General features: G+C 53.8%; 1 protein-coding gene across 1 annotated transcript in view; it reads right to left on the bottom strand.

Moving 5' to 3' along the window:
• The window catches only part of LARP1 (La ribonucleoprotein 1, translational regulator), a 70,856-nt gene that overhangs the window by 14,054 nt on the left and 33,102 nt on the right, over positions 1-23,700 (bottom strand). The window contains 5 exon segments of the mRNA XM_034779719.1: positions 1,812-1,964; positions 2,519-2,650; positions 4,459-4,630; positions 7,845-7,910; positions 10,814-10,875. Coding sequence (XP_034635610.1) covers positions 1,812-1,964; positions 2,519-2,650; positions 4,459-4,630; positions 7,845-7,910; positions 10,814-10,875 — 585 coding nt within the window.

Genomic DNA, 23,700 nt, shown 5'->3' on the forward strand with positions numbered 1-23,700 from the left:
CAGTACCACCAGCACCAGCAATCCCAGTAAGGGCCCAGAACCCAGCAGCACTCTGGACAGTCACAAGGAGAACTGCACAGGAACCAATGGAAGGGAACCATTCCAATACAGAGTCCTGCCCCAAGGCAATTCCTGAAATACCACAGCAAACAGAACAAGGGCTGGGGGTAGGTGTCCAGACACTGCAGCAATTCCAGCAGAGACCCCTCCAGCTTTGGAAAGCCCCTGCTGCTACCAGCCGTCTCCTTAAAGAGCAAGGACAGGGACCCAGACAGTGGCAGGAGCTTGAAAACCCTGCCGCCCCCCTTGCTTTAGCCATCAGGAGAGCTGGAAGGTGGAGCCTTTCAGGTGAACAAAGCCCTGGCCGTTGTCACAGCAAAGTCAGCTGGATTTTCATGGCCCCAGCAAATGACAAAACACCACCACATGAACTAGCGGGCTCACGCAGCCCCATCCCCTGGGAGCTGTCCATCATCCAGGAGTCCTCTCTCCTCATTCGTTCTCTCCCCCCATGACGAACACGAGGAAGAGGACTGAGAAGAGACGCTGCAGCTCTGGGCTGGAGCTCTCAACAGCACACTGCAACTCACGGTAGCTCTGTAATTAGTGGCACCGCGCCACGTTTTCCTTTCACGCTCTGTCTTCCGCACTGCCTGGCCCAGCCGGGACTTTGGAGCCCCTTGCTGGAATGGGCATGGCCGGCTCCCCCGGAGCAGTTGCCCCTCCCCCCCGAGACCCTTCACTGGGAGCAGCTATTCTGTCCTGCTCACGGCACAGACCGGCACCCAGCCAGGGGCTGGTGAGGAACTTGCATTTCTCTGAGTGGGGCAGGGCTCTGGCAGCCAGAAACACAAGTTCACAGCGCTGCACTGGGAGGGCTCGGCGCTACCGCGGATACATTCTATCTCAGGGCCTGAGGACAATGGGAGGAAAATTTAACCCAACTAGTGCTTAGGCTCATACTCAAAGCAGATCCAGCCATGCGCTGATGGAGGAGCTAGCCGCCTACTGAGAGGAGACAGGTGATCCAGTGCTGACCCGGGTTTCGCCGGTACCGGGTTCAAGTCCCTATCTGCCAGGCTTCCGGTGTGACTTTGGGGAGGTCACAGTCTCCCTGGGCCTCCGCTCCCCATTTACAGAGGAGGACCGCAATGGGGACCATATAAACACTTCAGAAAGGCCAGTCCTTAACCCTCACTCGGGATGCTCATCCACACATGACTTATGGATCCCACGACACTTCTCAAACCACCAGGCAGCCCGGGTGTCCTGGCCAACGTGCCCTCCACATCCAAGGCCACGTCCGAGGGGGAGAGTTACTTGTGATCCCGCCCCGGTGCTGCGCTAACCGACAGTCCTGAATTGCCTGAATTGTCTGTCTGGCGAAACGCCGAGGTACCCAGAGCACGGACGACACTTTTCTCCGTCTGTGCAGGACCCATTTCTGCGGCTGACCTGTACCAAACTAGGGCTGTTGATCAGCTCCACGGCTACCGTTCCACGTGGTGAGTTACGGTATTTTCTAGCTCGGTGGGTTTTGGCCTGTGGTGAATGCTCGCACCCCAGGTGACCTGAAGAGACAGGGCTGTGAGGAATGAGACAGGCCTGACTGTTCCCAAGTGCACTCAAACACCATCACCCCCAAATCCTTTCCCACCTTCCTGAAAAACAAACCAGCTCCAAGCCCCCATCACTCCAGCAGCAGCAGTCAGTCACTGTCCCCTTACAAAAGGGACTCCGAGGACGGGGTGCAGCCCATTGCTGACTGCATCACGCCCAGTTACAGACACCCAGAACAGGGCTATACGTACAGCGAGTGCCTCCTCTTCCTCGACTCCGGCCCCGGCCTCGGCCGCGGCCCCTGCCCCGGAAGGCTCCTCGCACCGCTCCTCCCTCGCTCTTGACGCTGGAGGTTTCGTCGTGATCAGGCCAGTTCCGCTCATGCTTGTTATCCGGGTGCCAGCCTGCGGAAGAGGAAGGGCGGGCACAGGAGGGACACGAGAGGTGAGGTCAAAGCGCCCTCTGCGGGCTCTGATGTGCAATTAGGCCTGGGGATTGCACCCCAGCCGAGGGACGCTTCCCCCTTGTCCTTTGGCAGGGACCAGAGTCTAGCATCTAAAGCAATTCCATCCCCTGTGCAATGCTCCCTGCACACGTGACAAGGCTAAAGCCCTTCTCTGCTCTGTGCCCAGATGAGCTCTCTACCTCGGGGGCAAATGCTGCAGAGCCTGGGCTTTCCCCGACCTTCTCCTGCCTTGGAGAAGCGTGGCTGGGAAAGGGCCCACCTGGCATTAGCGTACCACGACCGACACCATCCCCAGAGCTTCCCTTTGGATATCGTTCGTAGCGTGCCCCTGACCGCAGCGTCCAGGAGCTGCTCCCTGCCCTTGCAAGTCTCCAACGCCGGTGATGGCTGTGGAAATGCCACCGGCAGGCTGGAAATGCTGCAGCAGCAGCGCCACCAGGTGCTGAGACAGGGGAGCTACCGTCTGACCCCGCCCCCGCCCAGCCCACCCACCTTTCAAATCACTGCGGTTGTTGGAGAGGTGCCGGTGCTGCTCGTTCTGCCGGTTGTTCCGAGAGGCCGTTTTGTCCCTGGGCGCCTCCGCCTTCATGTCTATTTGCAGAGGGACCCACTTGTGCTTGTTGCCTGAATGAGGGCGTGACACAGCTTTAAAAGGAAGAACAAATATTTGCTTCCACCCCCACCCTCCCCGCTCCCTGCATGTTCAAGCAGGGACAGAATCTAGGATGCATCCAATTCCAGGCCAGAAGGCGCTTGGGCCTCTCACACAGATCCCTCTGTGCGGCTCCTGCTGGACCAGTGCCCTGAGAACAGACTCAGACTGCGAACCACAGCACAGGAGGGCCGGGTGCTGCTCCCTTACCCCCAGTCTCTGCCGCTCTGGGGAGCTCAGGGCCATGGTGCTGCTGGTAGAACCACTGGACTTCAAAGCTTTCTGCCCCATGTATTTGGCACTTGCACATGGCCCCAAAGTCACACATGGACCTCGGACCTGACCTGGTGAGCTTCAAAGCACAAAGAGGAGACCAAGACTGTTCTTGCCACTGCGTGCACCTCGCTCACTGCTGGACTGCCTGTTGTGCCCTGGGATCGAAACAGGCTTCCGCCTGGAAAGCCACCTCTTGGGGTCAGTTGCACTTGACATCTCCCAGTACACAGGCAGCCACTGCCCCAGGAAAGATGATGAATGGGGCCCATCCATCCATCCGAGAGGCAGGCTATGGTCTTCCCAGAACTCATCAAGGGATACAGAAAGGTCCCTGTACCCATAAGATATGGAGCGCACTGCCATGCTCCTGATTTTCTAGTTCTGCTGATTTTTGCAGGCTGCTTCTTTCAGAGGTCTTTCAGACGCGTCTGCCCCTCTCTCTGCAATCTCATGGGGACTGTCCCTGCACCAGCAACCGGCTGAGGACTGGTCTACACTGGAACTGACATGGGCATAGTTACATCTCGCAGGGCTGTGAAAAATCCCCATGCAGACAGTGCTAGGTTGATGGACGAATTCTCTCAGGGAGGTGCATTAACTATGTCAATGGGAGAACCCCGCCTGTCGGCACTGGGCGTGTCTACACGGAGTGCTGCAGCTGGGCCGCTGTAGCAGTGTAAGTGTAGACATCCCTGACTCTTTGCTACCCCAGATACTCTGAGAGGGAACAGGAGCGACACCAAGACTCCTGGAGGGCAGAGGTGGCCGATGCACAGATTCCAGGCCCGGCACCGGCTGCCCCCTCAGATCCAGGGACAAAGCCTCACTCCCTTCCACGCCTATCCATTATCTCTTGTTTACAAGCAGCTACATAGCCCAGGTTCCACGGCCTCTAACATCGTCCAGCAGGAGACCCCCTCGCCAGCTGATCCCTACCAGCAGAGGTTAGCTAATGCCCTCTCCCCAGAGGCTGTAGAAAAGAGGAACTTCCCCTGGAGCTGAACAGAGCTGGACTAGTTTGGATCAAACAGAGTAGGGGAGCGAATCCCAGAGCAGAGGGACACTCATGGGAAACACCCTGCAAACAACTGATGCAGGTCCACTCAAAGCTGTGGCTGCACTGGGGGGGAGAGAAGGAAAGGGAGGGTTGGGGAGTCTCATTGTTGGTAGGTGCCAGGCCATTCAGGGCTTCATAGGCCAAAAGCCAGTCACCGGTAATTCTATCCACAACCCAAAAGGGAGCCAGGGCGGATGGCGAAACAGCAGGACTCTCTGCTTAGCAGGCACCATGCCTTGCTTCTGCACCAGCTTGTGAATGGATTCCAGATGCAGCCCCGAGGGACGCAGGTTACAATCGCCCATCTGGATGTGGCCAGAGAACTCCGATAGCCAGGGCAGCAGGACATCAAAGGTCACGATGCCATGGAAGCTGGCTCGGCCAGAACCAAATCCCCAATCTCCCGGCAGCCCCCCGGGATCTCGCCCACCCCGCCCCCATCCTCACCTTTCTTCTTCTGGGCCAACTTCTGGTTGTCGTCGTCCCCGTTCTTCTCCTCCCCGGACTCGTCCGATTTGGTTTTCAGGTTCTCTTTGCCATCGCTCCCGTCCCCTTTCTCCTGTTCTTTCATGTCTTTCTTGATGGGCAGCTTCCGGAGGGGCTGGGGTTTGGGCGGCTGCTGGAGACAAGAGCGAGGCAGGTGAGGCAAAGGGTGGTGGGAGCTGGCTCAGGACAGACTCCGCAGAGCTGGTCAGATCCACCTACCAGGGCCACGCCCATCTGGCCCCGCAGAGGGGAAGCGGGAAGGACAGTCACTAGTCTGGGGATGGGATCCCAGCATCTCACCTTGGGGAGACATCAGGTCCTGGTAAAGAGCAGTTTAGCTATCAAGGGCTTGAAGACAAGCTGGCACGAGCTTTGCCTGCACTATCATCACTCCCAGTGCACACTCGGGCCTGGTACCGACAAGAGTTGTCCCCCCACTCCCACGAGGGGGGAACAACAGCGGGGAGAGGATTCCTAAATACAGGGAGGGGACATAAGGGATGCTCAGAGCTGCCTGTTGCATTGAGATGCTGGATCTGATGAAGATTCTCACCACAGGGGGGAGAGGCAGGGTAGCAACGGGGCACTGACAGACAGCAGCTATTGCATGGCCAGGAAAGGAATGCTGAAAGGAAGGTGCCCAAAAATAGAAGGACTTTGACAGCTCCAGCATCTTGGCTGCAGCAGCGCGGGGCCATGCCCCTCATGAGTGCCAGCGTTAGCAGGCACCAAGCCACGGGCTGTTCTGCTTTCACCTGGGTAACTCGACCCCCGTCACCAGAGAGCCGGCTTACTGCACTTCCCTGCCCGACTCGCTGTGCCCGGGGTTCAGAACAGGATCCAGGCTCCCTGGCCCAGAATAGCACCGCTGAGCGAGGGAGCCCAACGTGCAGGGAATCCCTAAAAGGAAATCCTCTGTACCCGGGACCACAGCAAGCTATTCCTGGCTGCCTCCTGAGCCGATGCCCTGCACCCCGAAGAGTCGCTCAGCTGGAGCGACCAGCGCTACAGCAGGAGAGAGGCAGTGCCCACAGGGCCATGACCTGAACTCCAGCTCCGACACCTCCCCCCCCCCCAGAAAACAACACCGATGAACGCTCTTGGCTGAGATTCCCCTGGGGCCTCCTGCCTCCATGATGAGCAGTGCACAGAGGGGCTCTCCCATGTAACCTACCGTCCAACATGTGCTAACACACGGAGAACATACGTGGATTACAGCCAGCTGGGGGCTGCTCATGTATGGAAGTGACAAGGGAGCAGCCTGGAGGGTGCGAGCCTTCCTGGCACACAGGCCCTTCTCCCAGCAGGAGGGTCATCTGTGCTGACATACCGCAGACAGGGCTGGCTAAGGCGGTCATGAAAGTGCAGTTTTAACCAGCATGGGGTCACTGGCTTCACAACCGGACCACTTCCTTCTGGCCTGCAAAGGTCCCAAACTCTATCTGTTTTGGAGATTAGTGGGCAGGGGAACATAGGAAGAAAAAACAGTTTCACCTCAAGGGTTAATTCTAGAGGACAACAGTGCAGAACTGGAGGGTCAGGGAAGGGGAGGAACTCCAGGCTGAAAGAGGAACTGGGAGCTGGGCTAGAGGAGAGATGCCATCTCACCTCCACTTCAGGAAGCAGCATGTTGTGATACCAACTTCAGAACAGCCGCACAAGCTGAGGGCATCTGGCTTCATTTCTCCCTCGGCTTGAGAAGGCTGCAGGAGCCTGGTATGTTCTGAGCCACAGGGAGGTCGTGTTTAGAAAGCTGCATTCATCCCCTCAGGCACACAGGTCACTGTAATTGTGCTGATTTGGGGTATTCTGAACAGCCAAGTGTCTTCTCAGTGGGTAGATGAAAGTGTTTCCAACTCACACAAGCAAGTGGAAGCTTTGTACAGAATGTTCCTCACTGACTGCTCAAACTGCTCCTTTAGCTTTTTTTTTATTATTAAAGGGACAATCCAAGTCCCGTCTCAAATCTGAACCGTGTAAAAGCAATCTTTTACCCAACCTAAGCAACACACCCAGGCTTGTGTGTTGTTCGCAATTCTGACAAACCAATTCTGACAAACCCCTACTCTTCCAACCCAAACATCGTTGCCTCCCGAACTGGAATGCAAAACCGCCTAGGAACGGAAGTGAAACAAGACCTGCAGGATCTACGATTTTAACAATAGATAGAGGAGATTCTAGCTCTTACGGTTGCAGGGATCGCCTGTAAACATCACTCTAGCATAAAGCTGATGCAATGCCATCTTGCCGAGGCTGCCCGCGGCCTCGGCACCTCCGCTGCTGCTCAGAGCTTTGTTCAACAGCAGCAGCCTGAAATTAATAAGTGCTTGGGTCAATTTCATGGCAACAATTCAGAACCCTGTGGTTACAAGGAAACTGACAACAACGGGGCCAATTTCATGTTGCTGCTGGGAAAGCAGTGAGCCGCTGAGACATGCGCTGGTGCTCTTCACTGGGTAAGTCTTTATAAGAAAGGTGACTACATTTAGCAGACCCAACTGCTGCTCCTTTCTAGTAACACAAGGGGGCTTCAAGCTCAGGAACCCACTAGCAGGAGACTACACATGATAAACCACATCCTGAGCAGGGTCCAGAGGCATCACCTTGGTAGGAAGCTAAAGAAAGCTGGCTGGGCTCGAGTGCTGCCTGAGGGCAGCTGGGCCTTTTAGTACGTTGAGTTCTCTGGTTACTGGGAGGCTGCTGAATGTGTCAAGAACCAGAGGGTGTATAAGGGAGACAGAGGGGACCCATTAAAGGTGAGACTAGTCTGAAGAAGAGCCAGAGAGCGAGAAAACAAAGAGGAAAACAGACACTGAAAACAGCACAGGGAAATATACACTGGCCTGTTTTGAGAAAAAGAAAAGCGAAGGGAACAAAAAGCAACTCACACAAACTTACATTGTAAAGGCATTAGAATCTGCCCAGAGAAATACAGTTAAGAAACATACACAAACAATACACAGCTGTTTCTTCCTTGCATTCCAGGGAGTAGCAGCCTAGCTCTTTCCACTGTGGCTAGCAGGATTAGTCCATCAACTAGCAGGTCTCAGGTATCTTTTCCGAACCCTACTATAATAATCTGTGGTGCTATTGGTAAAATAGGCATTGAAATGTGATAAAGGAAGATTTCAGCTGACAGTGTCTATTTCAGCTGTTTTAGGGACAGAGAAGCCCTCAGGAGACCTTGCTTCCAGAGGAAAAGCCCACAGGACATCTTTGTCTCGAGCAGTCAACTTTTCTAGAGCTCTCTGCCTTCAGAGAGAAGAAGGGACATCACTCATTCGCCAGGGAAAGCTCGGATGTTGCCGTACAGTAGAGGGTTTTGTTCGCAGGGTCGTGCTTCTTACCTGGATGCTCTTGTGGGCTATTTCTCCAGGGGTCGGCCAGTTCGTGGCATCACCAAAGTCACCGACCTTTATTCAAAAAACACAGAGATCTCGTTAGTACAGTAATCTCAAGCGCTGGTTCTGATGGGCTGCTTCCTCGCATTCAATAGGCCAATATCCCTCCTCCCCCTTCCAGACCACAGGGCCTGGGCTAGAGGATCGGACCAACAGTCCTGACACCATCCAGCAGCGTCCAGTACCAGATGCTTCAGAGAAAGAGACAAGAAACATCCTCGTGGACAGCCATGGAATAAAATGCCCAAAGGGGACGTTGCTGCCTACCCCGGGGGATCCAAGGTTGGTTTATGCCCTGAAGCCTCAGGGTGTATAACCCTTAAAATCCTGTCTAAGAAGCGTGAATAATTATTATCCACATAAAGTGTCACCCTCTTTAAAATCCTGTTAAGCACTTGATCTCAGTGACCTCATGGGCAACAAGTTTCACCGGCTAGTTATAGATGGCATAAAATATTATTGTCCGGTGGTTTTAAATGTGCTGCCTTGGAGTTTGTTGAACATCCCCCTATTCTTGAATGATGGATGAGTGCACCGCAGACCCACTCTGGGCGCTTCGCTGTACCTTCCTACTGCTAGCTGGCCACAGAGCTGGATGACCCTGCTTTTAGCTCAGAGAGAAGACGGTCACATGTTCAGAGCCACAAGGGTCAGGTTCAAGCCCCGTGGCCAACAGCTCACCCAGATGAGCGGTGTGATAAAATCAGAAATAGCAGCTGCTGACACCCTCTTTATACTCCTCACTACTGCGTGGAAGGATCATCTCTTCCCTAGGCCAACCTGCTCTCTCCAGGCCCCTAGGCAATTTTGTTGTCAGTCTCTAAATCCCCTCTATTTCCGCAATCAGATGTCTGGAGCTGAACTCCAACATCATCCTGGTGCCGCCTGGTGGGGTCAGACCACAACTGCAAGGCTCGGCGGGGTTTCAGCCCAGCCCCGTTTCCCTTAAAGAGGAGTAATCCAGCTGGGATACCGAATTCACTTTGAAGTTCATTCTAAACGCTCGTGCCACCTGGCGGCAGATGACTGCAGGGCTCACGCACATTAAACAGCACAATTGCAATCAAGTGCTGCCAATTACGCGAGCCAGCAGCAGCAGAGCTCTGTGCTCAATTGAGGCAAGAACAGGCATCTGGTTTCAATTCAATCCACCCAGAGCAGCCACCAAGGCCACTCACAACACACCATTCATGCGCCTTCCCCTGTGGGGCTGGAGCTTGCCAGCAAAGCGGTTTGGTTTGCAGGGAGTTAGACCGTTTATTGGTGTCTCCACTCGATCTAGTTTTCAGACCTGATTCTTTGAGAACGAGAGGTGTTTGCAGGGGGAAAGAGGCAGGGCGTGGCTGTCGCTTCCCAACCAAGCAGGGGAGGAACGTTAACGCCACAAGACGTTATGCTATTTTGCTTGTAGGGCTTGCCAGGGCCGGGGAGGGGGATCAATGCCAGCTCGGGGCGCTCCCGGTCGAGTCGGACCTCTGCTCTGGTGCTGGGGTCAGTGCCGACTCCATCGGGGTGTCCTGAGACGGACGGCTCTCTCCTTTTTCATTCTGGGTTTGAACGACTTACAGATGCGACACTTGTCGCTTATGTGTCCTTCTAGACACCTTAAATGGCTAACGTGTGAGTCGCTGTGGGAATGGGGCACTTACAACAATCGCATGGTTTAAAGCCTGAGGATCCCCAGGGCATCCCCCATCCCTAGGCTGAGTCCCATCCGGGACCAGCTATCTAGAACGAATACTAAGGGTAAATACTGAACTAAACACAACTATTTTACAAAGAGACACACTGAACTAGGCGAAAGCTAGCTGAAGTTCCCGCACCATCACTGGCAGCGGGAAGGAACTGAGGGTGGGGGGGAGTCAGCAGCACCCCTTATATTGTGCCATGCAGGTGCCACTCCAGGGGGCGCCAGAGCCTGTCCCCTACGGATACTGCTAAGGGAAAAACTTCCGGCACTGGTGCATGCGGTGAGCACACACCTAATATGGACTGGACATGAGCAAGCACTCGAAGAAGAAACAACGGCCTCCGAGGGACAGCACGGAGCAGGTCCAAGCGGGTGGGGAATGATGGTCGTTCTAGGCACCCACATGGTGCTGTGCATCGTCCATCCGCTTCACCGACATCGATCCATCCGCGCGGGCACATGGGCTCACACCCACCCCCCGGGAGGCGGGCAGGCATTGCACCCAACATACAGGTGGGCAGAGGGCACCAATTTAAGTTGTGCCCGTCACCGTGGCATCTAGGCACAACCCCTGCCTCTGAGGGTGCTGAGGAGAGCCCTAGGAGATGCTCTGATGACAGGTCATATGCAAGAGCCTGGCTGGACTGACAACCCAGAGTGGCACGCTCTTGTAAACGCAGCAGCTGGGAGAAAAGTGCCCTCTACAGCACTGCCATGTCCCAGAGCTGGGCACTGCCATGGAAGCACCACACGCTGCTGGAGGCACGCGCAGGTTTCCGGCGGCCACCCAGAACCAGCGGCTGTGCAGAGCTGCAGGGTGTGTGGGTGAAGAGCCACCCCTGGCTGCTAGGGAGTGGAAATGCATGCACTATTCAGAGAGCTTGCTCCCCGGTGACGTAACAAAAATACTGCCCTAAGTGGCAGGGGAGGCAGCGTGGTCTAGTGGACAGAGCAGTGACCTGGGAGTCCAGGAGACCTGGGGTCTAATCCCAGTTCTGTCACTGACCTGGGGCAAGTCACTTCCCCTCCAATGCTTTGCCTGTCTTGTCTGTGAGGCTAAGCGCTCTTGGGGGCAGGGACTCTGTCTCCCTACGTGTACGTACAGCGCCCAGCACACTGAGTCCAATCGCGGCTGGGCCTCTAAGTGCTGCTGCAATGCAGAAGACAAACAGCGAGCGCCAGGTAATACCCCACCAGAAACAGGAAGAGGCAGAGGCAGACGTACCTTGCTTCCTTTCCGCTGCCTGGGGTTTGCAGCCCTCACCACTTTGGCTGGAGTTGTATGTTCTGTGAAAGTAAAACAGAGGCGTTAATACGCAACACCAAGCGTTGCTAGAGCGTTAACCTCAATGGACAGTGGAGAGAGAAAGCCACGTGCTGGCACTAGCTGAGTCCTCTCCCTACCTGGGCCAGAGTCCCTCTTAGATCTTCCCAATGACCCTTCTCTTCCCCACAGTGCACCAAGGTGAGTTACCCATCCAGCCCTTAGAAAGGAGGAGGGGAAGGGTTTGTCCACACCGGGCCCAAGCCCCAATTCCATGCACACACACCAATCAACCCGACTCAGGTCAGCAAGCACTGGGTCTTAGGGGTGAGTCAGAACTGTTGCGATTCAGGTCGAAGCCCTGGCCTTTTGCAATGTGGAAGCAGGGCCAGCTGCAGACCCAAGTCGGAGTCTACATAGTGCAGCATGGACACGTTAGCGCAGCTGTGAGACCAGATCCAGCCACTGTAAACCCAGGTTACCAATGCAGTGCAGACAGACACTCAATCACGGCCTTGGAAACATGCCCAGGTCCCAGTGTCCTGGGCTTCGCACGCAGCACAGATATCCCCTACGTGACCAAATCCGGAAGCATCCAACCCCTCTCGTGGGGGGAGGAGGCGGAGATCCCAGGAGGAAGTGTAATGAATGGGACAGGCTGGACCTTGTGATTCTGAAAGGAGCTCACCTGCTCTCTGCTGGATTGGCAGAGTGCAGTGTCTCTCTTAACTATTCGCTCCGGAGTCCAACCTTCTCCGCTCCGACCCAAAATCAACAACCCAAATCACTCCAACGGAGAGTCCCCATTTCACCTCTGGGCGCACGGCAGAAACAGTCCCAAACCTCTACCGATGCTGGGCCACAAAGACTTGAAAGGTCACCTGCCACAACCATGATCGCGGAGGCTGCAGACCCTGGTCCAATTCCCGGCACCACCCTTCCCCAATCCACTCATCACCCAGCCCCCCAGGCAGGGAGAGTTACACTCCAACTGACAGCCAGCGTTTCCTATTCTCCACCTCTACGCTACACACCCCATTTATACCAAGGGATCTCTCCCTGCAATGCACGAGTCGGGGTCAGTCTCACGGGTGCAGCTTTGCTCACTAAGAGGCTGGCCAGTCCCACCCCAGCCGGCTCAGCCCAAGCGAGAGGACACTAGCCCTTGGCCGCCTGCAGCCGGGTGTCTCCCCTGAATTCACAAGCAGAACGGGACAGTTAGGCATTTAACACAGACATCTAGGAAGTGTGAGCACACAGAGAGCGACATTACTGCACGGGGGTCAGTCAGGGCCCTTCACGTTAACATGGAGGGACAAATGCCCAACCCCCACCACGGCTAGTGAATACAGACAGACCTGCAATGGCTATTACTAAGGGAGTAAATGCCAGGGCTGACAACAAGGCAGAATTACACCCAGCATGGCAGGGCTGACAGGGACGACGACCAGGGAGCGAAGGAACAATGGCGACTGAATTAGGAGGGCTTTTTAGTACCACCAAAGCGCTCCTTGTGTGGACGGAGTGACACTGCCTTTGTACCGGTGCAATAAACCTGCCTCACCTCCCAAATGAAACAAATGATACCGGTACGGGTGCACCGTTTGTCAGTATAGCTGTATCCAAGCTAGAGAGGTTTGCCTGTCTTGTCTCTGCTGGTCACGGATCGCACCCCTGACTACACAGCTATGCCAGCAGAAGTCTGTGGTGTAGACCTGGCCTTCGCTTCCAATCTGCAGAGTTTGAAGCATCCACACAAAAGCCCACCTGAACACTGAAGCTAGGCGATCTATTAAGACTCTAGCACATCCCTGCATATGGTTTATTTTACAAACAGGATTCAGCCAGGTTCTGTGATCCGTCTGCAAACCCCATCACAGCGTAGGCTTGTTCGCATGGTTAGCGGACATGACCACATGGTGGTTTGATCTGATCTACGCTGCAGGACAGCACACCACTGGCCGTGTTGCAGGCCGGGGGACTTCTCCTGCTGCAACTAGCTTCTGAGCAGGCCTGTTTCTGGGATGGAGACCAGCCCGGAGACTTGTCCTCCACACACAGCCCCTCCCACACTCAGCATGACTGCCAGCTTGCTCAACTCCGACACAGCTCTTGGGAGGAGGGGCAGTGAAGTTCTGCTTGTTCTGTAAAGCACCACGCAAACTGAAATCTGCTGCATAAGCAGTAGAACAAGCGAGCCCTCGAGCAGCTGGGCACCAAAATGGCTTGATGAGCTTGGCTTTTCCCGAGAGGGTGGTGGAGCGATTTTAATGAGGGACACGTGGCCCTGGCTGCCCGGCGTGTCGTATGTGCGCCCGGCTCCTCGCAACTGCTCTGATCTCGGCAAAAGGCAGCAGCTGTGCGAGCGCCCTCTGCCAGGCAGCAACTGGAGACACACAGCTCCACGGGAAGGGAGCAGCTGAGGCTGTCTCTACCGGCTCTCCTCCCGTCCCCTCCCCTAGCAGGTGGGCAGAGGGAATCAGCTGCCCTGAACTGGCCATGACAGTTTGAAACAGTGCAATCCCGATCCAAACAGCTGCCCTAGTGGGCAGGATTGCAGCACGGCTCGGTGGGGTATTCCTGTTCGAGTGGCTCCATGGATGCTGGTAATACCCCCTTCCACACTGCATGCATGGGCCCCCAGCGCATGCCCTGCACAGGAGCATCCATGCAAAGACCAGCATGCGAGAGCGCAGATGCGTCCGCTGCACACAGAAGCCTCAGTTGTACAATCACGGGACTCTGTCGGGGCTGGCCTGGAAAGGGAGAGGTTCAGCCGTGGCCCCTCTCAAGGCAGGCCGGGCGAGCACTGCCATGTGTCACGGCTGCCACCATTAATTTCAGGGGGCCAGTAGAATAACTATGGTCTCCATTCAGTAAAAGGCCACAGAAGAACAGAGCAGCATCCATGACCCGCTGCACAGGTGAGGAAGGATGGGCTTGTGGATAGGGCACTTGCCTGGGGCTCAGATCCTGGGTCTGCCACAGCCTGCCTGTCCCACCTTGGGCAAGTCGCCATTTCTCTGTGCCTCAGTTCCCCACCTGACATCAATCACCAGCTGTAAAACGGTGATAATACAACGTGTGCGTGTGTGCGCACGTACAGCGCCTAGCACAATGGGGGTCCCGGATTGTTTATTTTGGCGTAGCAAGTGGGGCCTCCAAAACAACTTCCTTTCTCCCACTCTTTGGCTATTTTGACAGCAAACTCGTTGGGGCAGGGACTGTCGCGCAGCACTATGCGAGCCTGGCACCTCTGGGCACTAGCGTAATGACGACAAAGCGCTGCACAGGAGCGTGGGAGGTGGACGAGACTGTAGGGGGCAATTAAATGCTTTTCCTCTCACCTACACTTGGCATCCTCCTTCCACCCCCCCACGCCCCACAGAGAGAAAACCCTGTCCCCCTCCAACATCCAGAAGATGCCCTGGAATGCCCTGCATTTTTATGCCTGCTAGATGGTCAGAGAACAGCACTGGGGTGAGGTTTTTTCAGCTCCAGCTTCTCTGTGCCACTGACCCCGAGGCAGGTTTACTGCAGCCACCCTGAAAATATACCGGGGCTTAACTCCAGCTCCACTTCAGTTCTGCACCTCACCTTTAAGGGGTGCTGGGCCCAATATTTCACCCCTAGATGATTTTCGTCCGCTAAGTCCACAGAACTGTATCTGTGCTCCCTCCCAGGCACTAGGTGTCCTGCCCAGAGGAAGGCTAGTGACCCAGTACTCGAAGAATGTTTTTTAAACAGTTTGAAAACATCTCTGAGTAAAGCCTGGGCCAAGGGGAGCACAACGTCGCCATTGTAACATCTGGCTGGAATTTCAGTTGTGAAATTGGTTTACAAGGTTTGATGCAGCTGGTTCAGAGACGGTGGCTTTAAAAGCAGGCGGGTCACATACGGGACTTCACACATGCTCACAACCATGTTATACCGTACACGGATCGTGTCTCTAACCCCCCCCCCTTTTTTTTTTTAAACGCGTGCTGTGGGATGGCTCATATGCGGCACGTGTGCGCTTGACTACAGATGCACTTCAACGCTATGCACCCCTCTCCCTGCCCATACTTCTCCCCAGCCCTCCGCCGCACGCTCCTGGTACCACAGGCAGAACAATGCACTGCAGCCAGCCAGGGACGAAAATGAAGATAACTCCTCAATTCCGTTTTACCACCCTGCGAGCGCCATAGCGGCCTCACCAGCAGGCAAGAGCTCACGCACACACCAGGAAGAGCCAGCTCTGCAAATACCAACCCTGCACATCCATGAGACAGCCAGCAGACCCCCCCCCCACCCCCAATCCCCAGGACCCATCCTCTGCTGAGTGAGGGGAAAGGGAAAGGTACCATGCACTGGGCACCCCCCGTTCCGGAGGCAAGCCCAGGGTTCTGCAGGGATAGAACGATGGGCACTGGTACCCCTGCAACATTGGCTCGGTGGCTTTATTCCAACAGGGGGAAGGGCAGGAAGAAGGGGCTGGAGGAGCATGGACATCCCATTAGCAGCCCCAGGCGACAGCAGATTAGAAGTGGCTGGGAGCCGCGCTGTGCCACAGAACGCCCTGGAAGCTCACTGCTTCTCGGAGCCAGCCTGCGTTACACAGGTGCTCAGACTAGGCGGTCAAAACGGTCCCTTTTCAGGCCTTAGCGCCCAGGAGTGGGGCCAGGGCGCCGAGCTGGGCACACTGAAGCGCCAATGAGCCAGAATAAGAAGTGGCAAAGCAGAGTTTCCCCGTCAATTCCCCCTTCAAAGGGTTCCCGAGTGGGATTTCACTTAGACACCAGCTCCCTGGTTCTGGAATCCTCCTTGCTAGCTGGCACTCATCCACCGTCCTCGTCCTCCCACAGACGGCGATGCCAGAAAGCCGAGCCCGCAGCACAAGCGCCCACTCGCTGGAGCCATGCTCACCATTAAGCTTTTACTTTCCTTAGTGGAGGCAGCAGAACTCTTTCCAAACAGCCCCTGAATTCTCCACTCCACGCCCACAGAGGTCACCAGCTAAATATAGCTTCAAAAGGCACCTAGAGATACAACAGAAACCCCGGGCCTGCTTTCCAACCGCATCTGGAGCTCTCGCTGACTTCAACAGTAGCGGCGAACGTTCAGCCCCTCTGAAAAATCAAGCCGCTAACACATGGAATTAACTATACGGCACAGCGTCTTCAATTTACACCGTTAGCGGGTGTGTCTGGGGGAAGGGGGGGGGGATCCCCTACCCCTCCTCCCCTCCCTGCTGCCACTGTACCAGATATAATCCCTCCAGCCTTCCCCTGGGTTTCAGCTCCCCCCCAGACTGCAATCCTGCGCCTAGAACTCAGTGAAGCACCCCAAGACAAATCTAATGCACAATTTCATAGGTATGTCCTCCGGGATGCCCAGCAGCACCGCTAGGAGAGGCCCTCTTCCCCAACTAACAGGAGAGGGACACATGGTCGAAAGGAACGAACACAGCACAGGGAGCCAGGAACTCGGCTAGTCTGGCTGCCTTAAGAGCCATCATTTAAACCTGTCCTCATCTGCAAGATGGGAATACTACTCCCTTATCGTACGGAGGAGCTGGGAGGAACGAGGTTTGTGGGGCGCTTTAAAAACGGAATGTGCCAAGCATGGGCTTGCCAGGAGAGTTTTGAGCACTCTGTTCCACCAAGATCTATGTGGAGAGAATACACAGGACAGCAAGAGAGAGACGGGGGTAAATTGCTACCTACGGACAAAGGGCTCGAGATGAGTGGATCGCACTTCCGACAAACGAGAACACAGAGGGCGCGTGACCCAGCCAACTGTTGCATATCATGATTATCCCCACACACACACACACACACACACACACAGCAACTGGGAGGCCTGCAGTGCCCCTACAGGGATAAGTGACTGCTGGAGTACAAGCAGCTGCTCACACCACCATCCTCTGCTCGGCTAAGTCAGCCTGGCGGATCCTAGGTGCCACCAGCAAAGGGCGTTGGTGCGGGATATTTCCCTCAGTCGCTTGTCGTGGCTGGGTGGCTCAGCTTATCGCAAAGGCTTCAGCCGAAATGAATATTTATTTTTTTTTTTAAACCAATGCTCATGGAGAATTATATACCATCAAGCTTTGTGAAGGAGACATTCCAGTGAGGCCCTTCCTGCCCACACCCACGCATGGTAAAGAGCCCACGGCACATACCTGACAGATACCACCAGCCTGGATGCGTCTGCACTAAGCTAAGCTTTTTTTGGTACTTTGCCCCCCCAGTTGTTCTGGGTGGGGGTGCTGGTGTACATACGGCTCCAGGGAGCACCAGCGTTTTAGCACCATGTCACCTAAGCCTAGCGTAGTCCACGCTCTGGCGTCCCTCTCTCGGCGCTGACTCAGTGAACATCCCTAGCTTATACCTGGGCACAAAGGCTGCTGCACTGGTCTATGCAGTCCCTGCACCACCGGTAAGCAGCTCCTTATTTTGCAAATGGTATAAAGGGCCTGCTAACAAAGCCACTCGTGAATTCCAAATTAAACCCAGGTCTGAATCACTCCCTTTCACATGGCCCTTTCTGCGCATTTATCGTACGCCCAGGGGACGCTAGAACCCCCCAGGAACATTCGCGGCACTGTACTTTGTCCAGCTCCATTACGCTACAGCGTGCACAGGGAGAAAGAGAAAACCAGCACAGCAAAAATGCCAGAGGACGGCAGACCCCACCCAAGCCGGCCCTGCAGAAACCTACCCAGCCCAAACCTGGTACACTGCAGGCATTGATAGAGCAGCTCGCACGCTGAGGAGAGGGTGGAGCATGCGATCTCTATGGAGGAGGACACCTCCGATAGAAGCCCGCACCAACTGCCTCACAGCTGGACTGAGGACACGTACTGGGGGACGGTGAGGAACCAAAGTAACGCGACGGCAAACCTGATTTAAGAAGTCAGGAGACTTCTGGCAGAAAGACAACAGCTCCCTGGCGAGGGTGGAGCAGATATGCAGCTTTCCACGAGCCCTATCATATGCACCAAATGGATTTGGCTCAAGCCACACTAGTCTCAATTATTGCATGTGACCTCAAAGCCACAATTCCTTTCCAAGTGTACGTGGGCAATGCCTGCTTGGATTACCATGTGCCTGCTTAGTATTTATTACTGGTGTTCCCAGAACTAGAGGCCAGAGTGGACCTAGGGCCCCATAGTGCGAGGCGCTGTACGAAACACTTACTTGTGAGAGTCCCCACCCGGAAGAGTTTACAGTTTAAATAGACAAAGGACGGGAAGGGAAGCTAAGGGCCAGAGATTTTGCCCAAGGCCACAAAACAAGTCAGTGGCAGAGCGAGGAACAGAGCACTGTGGGCTGTGGCTTGAGGCCTGAGTTATCTACTCCCTCACGCTGTCTCGCTCCTGGGGAATTTCAGATCACAGGACAGCCCCACCATTTCTGGGTCTTGCTATTTTGCTAGCTGGTCATTTCAGGGGGCTGGGTGGGTGAGAATGACACAAAACTGGTTTGGCTTCCCTGAATGGTTTGAGGAGAAAGTAGCATTGTCACAGGCAGACACCACAAGTGGGGAAGTCCAGCCAGGCTTTCAGGTTAATGAACGCCTGTCAACCGTATGCACTAAGACAGCCACTGAAACAGGTACCAAGGACAACGCAGCAACACAGCTCAACTCCAGCTCATTAGCGTTTGCAACATGCTTTGAAGATGAATCGCACTATGGAATGGTGAAGTGTTACGCTCAGGCTAGGAGACATGTTTACTTATTACCTGCTTGGGGAAATCAAAACCAGAGCTTTAGCCAGCCTGCCTTCTCCTTCTACAAGCAGCTCACAATGGCTTTCTAAGGGATCGAAGCAATCCACGAGACACCCCTGGTACCGCAGCACAGGCCATGCAACTAGGTAATGGCACATTGCAAGGACCTGCGTGGCAAACTATTCCTACAGTGCGGAAAAGGACCACCACCAAGGTATCTGCTGGGACTGGGCATTTCAAAAGGAGCCTAGGTGCTCTTAGCCCACTTAATTCCAACAGTAGTTGGGCACCTTGCGCACCTAACTCCCTTAGGCTCCTTTGAAAAGACCAGCACTTTAGACTTCCAGATGCTTAACAAGATTTCTAAAATCCAGACATTTAAATGGACAGAGAGACCATCCCATCACCACGACTGCCCAGAGCGCTTACTCCACGGAGTACCCCCAGGGCGGGTGCACTCATGTGTACATGAGCCACTGGTGCTGAGTCTGGGGGGCTACGGGGCTCAGCTCCCTCCCCCAAAAAGCCCGGCTGCCCTGGCAACTCTCCCTGGCGTTCCCAGCACGGTAACGTGCCGCTGCAGCAGCAGCAAGGTTAGCCCAGCCCGAGGAGGTCAGGGATTCTGGCTGTCTGCCAAGGCTGTCCCGAGGAAGGAAATGGTGATTTTGAACAGTCCATCTCAGCCAAATCGGAGCGGAATTTAATTGGAGAAAGAGGAGGCACTTTTCTAGCCCAAGGAGACTCCCCCCTCCCCCCAGTGAATACCGCAGGTCTGCTGCAAACAGTGGAAATGAAAGAGCTTCTTGAAGAATCCTGGATAATGGAAAGTGTTAGACAACCTAAACCTAGGTCAGATCAGCCCTCCCCTTAATACAATACAATACATAAATCCTCATGTGTCAGGGCGTAAAAAAGCCACCAATGGGGGGGGGGGGGGCGAGAGAAGAGGAGAGGAGACTCTCTCTATAGACGGCTTATTCCTTAACTGTCTATTCAGAGGAAGATGCAAGAATCCCTGAAAGCAGCTACCAGATGCAGGACAGCGGACTAGAGACAACACTGGATATTCCGGTTAGACAAGTACTGGGCTTTGCACTGACTCAACACCCACTCTTGCCAGGCAATTCATGCAGCAAAATGCAAGCACCAACACTTGATGGAGTGTGTGAGGCATAGAGCTTGCACCTTTTGGGGGGGGAGAGGAGGGGCGGCCGCTTTTTTAGGTGTATTAAGAATCAGCCTGTTTAATAGTGATGGTTTTGTTTGTGGCACTATCTACTTTACTTCAATAACCAAGGAACACTTTGGAGAAAGGATGTCTTTGTTAAAAGACAAGAGACACTTCCCTCCCGCCCTCCATCTCTGCAGCCAAGGTGATGCCAGCAAGACTCCTGCACTTGCAAGGAAGAACCGATTCCACACATGGGATATTTCTAAAAGATAAAAAGACCCTGAAAAAAATATTTGTTATGTCAGCTTTATACATTCTAAAACAAACAAAATGTAGTCAGAGCCCCAAGGTTTAAAAATTCTTTAAAGCACATAAAGGCAGAATTGAAACCTACTTTAAACTGCCAATTTGCCCCAGTTACAGCCATCAGTGCAAACCCTTAGTACAGATGGGCAAAGCTGCAGTTATTTGCCCCAGTGCAACGTAGCTTAATTTCATGGGAACGGCAAACTGCCCTGACAAACTGTGGCTTGGCCCATCTACACTAGCAGACTGCACCAGTGCAGCTGCTCTGCTGTCCGAAATCCCCAGTAAATGAGGTGCGACAGTCCCAGAGAATGAAGCTGCCCAGTCATTCACACAACAGATATTGCACGGCTACAGAACTAGCTAACGATCGTCTAAATCAGCCTGTGTCAGCTGACTAGAGGATAGGCAACGTAATGCCAAATTTTTAAAAAAGGCTCCAGAGGTGATCCTAGCAATTACAGGGCGGTAAGCCTGACTTCAGTATCAGGCAAATTGGTTGAAACTATAGCAAAGACCAGAATTATCAGACACACAGACAAACATGATTTGTCGGGGGGAAAGCCAACATGGTTTTTGTAAAGGGAAATCATGCCTCACCAAGCTATTAGAATTCTTTCAGGGGGGTCAAAAACATGTGGACAAGGGTGAGCCAGTGGATACAGTGTACGTGGAGTTTCAGAAAGCCTTTGACAAGGTCATTCACCAACGGCTCTTACGCAAAGTGGACAGCCATGGAGTAAGAGGGAAGGTCCTCTCATGGATCAGTAACCGGTTAAAAGATGGGAACCAAAGAGTTGGAATCAATGGTCAGTTTTCAGAATGGGGAGAGAGGTAAATAGTGGGGTCTCCCAAGGATCAGCACTGGGACCAGAGCTTTTCAACATACTCAGAAATGATCTGGAAAAGGGGTAAACAGTGAGGTGGCAAAGTCTGCAGATGATACAAAAAACCTCAAGGTAATTAAGACCAAAGATGACTGTGGAAAAATTACAAAGGGATCTCACAAAACTGGGTGACTGGGCAACAAGACGGCAAATGGAATTCAATGCTGATATACACAAAATAATGCATACTGGAAAGAAAACATAATCCCAACTATACCTACAAAATGATGGGAAATAAATTAGCTGTTACCACTCAAGAAAAAGATCTTGGTGTTACAGGATAGTTCTCTGAAAACATCTGCTCAATGTGCAGCAGCAGTCAAAAAAAGATAACTGTTAGGAATCATGAGGAAACAGACAAAACAGAAAATACCATATTGCCTTTGTATAAATCCATGGTACGCCCATACCTTGAATACTGCACGCAGTTCTGGTCACCCCATCTCAAAAAAGATATGGGAATTGGAAGAAATACAGAGAAGGGCAACAAAAATGATTAGAGGTATGGAACATGAGAAGAGATTTCTAAGCTGAACAATCCCAATACTTTTTAAAGAAATGACTAGAGGAGGATATGCATGATGGAGGTCTATAAAATCATGACTGGTGTGGAGAAAGCGCATAAGGCAGTATTAATTACCCCTTCACATAACACAAGAACCTGGGGGTCACTCAATGAAGTTAATAGTCAGCAGGTTTAAAACAAACAAGAAGCAGCATATCTTCACACAACGCACAGTCATCCTGTGGAACTCATGGCCGGGGGATGTTGTGAAGGCCAAAAGGATAACTGGGGGGTTGAAAAAGAACTAGATAAGTTCATGGTAAGCCTAAAGGGCCAGAGAGAACCTCATTCTCACCAGCCTGTGACTTGGCTGGAAGTCTGGCTCTGTGCTGAGGAAGTGGATGGGGAAGGCGGGGGGGGGAGGGGAAAGAGAGAAGGGGGGGCAGAAAGACAAGTGCCAGCTCCCACCAGGCTTTGCTTCCCGGCTGCCTGCTCTCAATAGCGCTCAGGGCCTCGGCCAAGGTTTGCAAGTTAACACCTTTGCGGGTGTGGAGGGTGCCCTTGTTTGGCTGCAAACAGACCCTGCTCATGTTCTCTTCCCAATCGCACCCCCCCCCCCCCCCCCAAAAAAAAATACAACAACCCATTTTCATTCAGAGAAAGAAAAGCAGCAATGTGTCGGGAGACCTTACAATGGCAATGCCTCTGTCTCCCAGCGATACTCATCCAAAGGGGAAACAGAAGGCCTACAAAGCTTGAGAGTCACAAGATACGGCTTAGGAGAACATCCCGTTACACTACCTAGCATAAAAAATATATATATATTATACATACACACACACACGGCATATACAGCCCTCCAGTTCAGAGCATACATCAACAGTGGCACAGGCTCCCTTCCCTATGGGCAGGTTATTCCAGAACAATCCCTTACAGATTTTCTTGCACCACCCTCTGAAGCATCAGGAGGCGGCCCTTGTCAGGGACAGGATACTGGACGTGATGCACACCTGGTCTGAGCCAGTCTGGCAACTGCTATGTAACGTCGCAGGGACATTAGCGGGAGAGCCGCTGGGAGACTCCTGCAGGGAGCACGGATGCCTCCCCTCCCCCAGATTATACAAGAGCTTTCTGAACCCCAAAAGCACCTGTCTCTCAGTGCTCAATGCTCCTGTGGAAAGCCGATCACTTGGGCCAATTTCCAAAGGCTAAGCGCCACATTGTGGGATGCAGTCCGGCGGCATCGGCAATGCTTGTGGCTTCCTGTACATGCTACACACAAACCGCTGTGGGTAGCGCTGCTTAAGTCAGATCCAAGTCAAATGCCTTGTCCTACGCATCAAAGCTGAACAGCACAACCAAGGGTTGTAAACACCTGTTCAGCAGCAGCAAGACATGTTGCAGGCACTGGAAACTCAAAGCATTAAAACCAATTTGCCGCAACTCCGAGGGTAGACGGATCCCTCTTGCAAGTCTACTGTAACAGCAAAATAAGCCAGGAGCTGCCTGCACCTCTCTACAATGTACAATTTAAATTATGCAACTGCTGCAAGGATCACCTTCTAAAAATAACTTCAGAAAGGGTATCTGACAGACAGGCAGGGAGCACATGGGAGGTCTCCCATCTCAGTGCCCTGGAGCTCAGAGATCTCAAGCTCCATGACAACACAGTGGAATTAAAGTCACGAATTCAGTGCAATGATCAGAGCCGGGGCTGGGAGCAGGCCATCACCGTTCTAGTCTCAGCTCCGCAACAGATTCTCTGCATGGTCTTGGGGAAGGCACTTTCATGCATGACTGCACCCCTTTCTTGCTGGGCAGGCTAAGTGAGGGTTTGCCTACACTACTACTGTAGCGCCATCGCGTAGAGCAAGGGGGGCCAAACCGTGGCTTGCAGTTAAAATGCAGCTCACAGAGTCCCCCAGGCCCTCATTCTCCGCCTACCAGGCTGGGAGGGAGCTTGGGGCTTCTGCCCCACGGCAGGGTGGTGGGGCTAGGGGCTTCTGCCAGACATGACTGGTGCCTGCTGAGTGGAGGGCACAATTTAAAAGTTCAGCCCTCCCAACAGCTTGAGTCATGCCCCCCTAGGCATGCCTCTCTCTTGCCCTCAGCAGCTCCCAGGTGACCCTACATGCACCCCACGCCCCGGCCCATCACCTCGGGTTCTGCCCAGCAGGGAGGGGAGGTCTCAGGGCTCCAGCCCGAGGGGTATGCCTGCCGGGGCACAGCTCTCCAACTTCTGAAGATCATCATATGCGGCTCGGAGG

This window comes from Trachemys scripta, chromosome 8, assembly GCF_013100865.1.
Source record: "Trachemys scripta elegans isolate TJP31775 chromosome 8, CAS_Tse_1.0, whole genome shotgun sequence".
In the NCBI taxonomy this organism is placed as follows: domain Eukaryota; kingdom Metazoa; phylum Chordata; order Testudines; family Emydidae; genus Trachemys; species Trachemys scripta.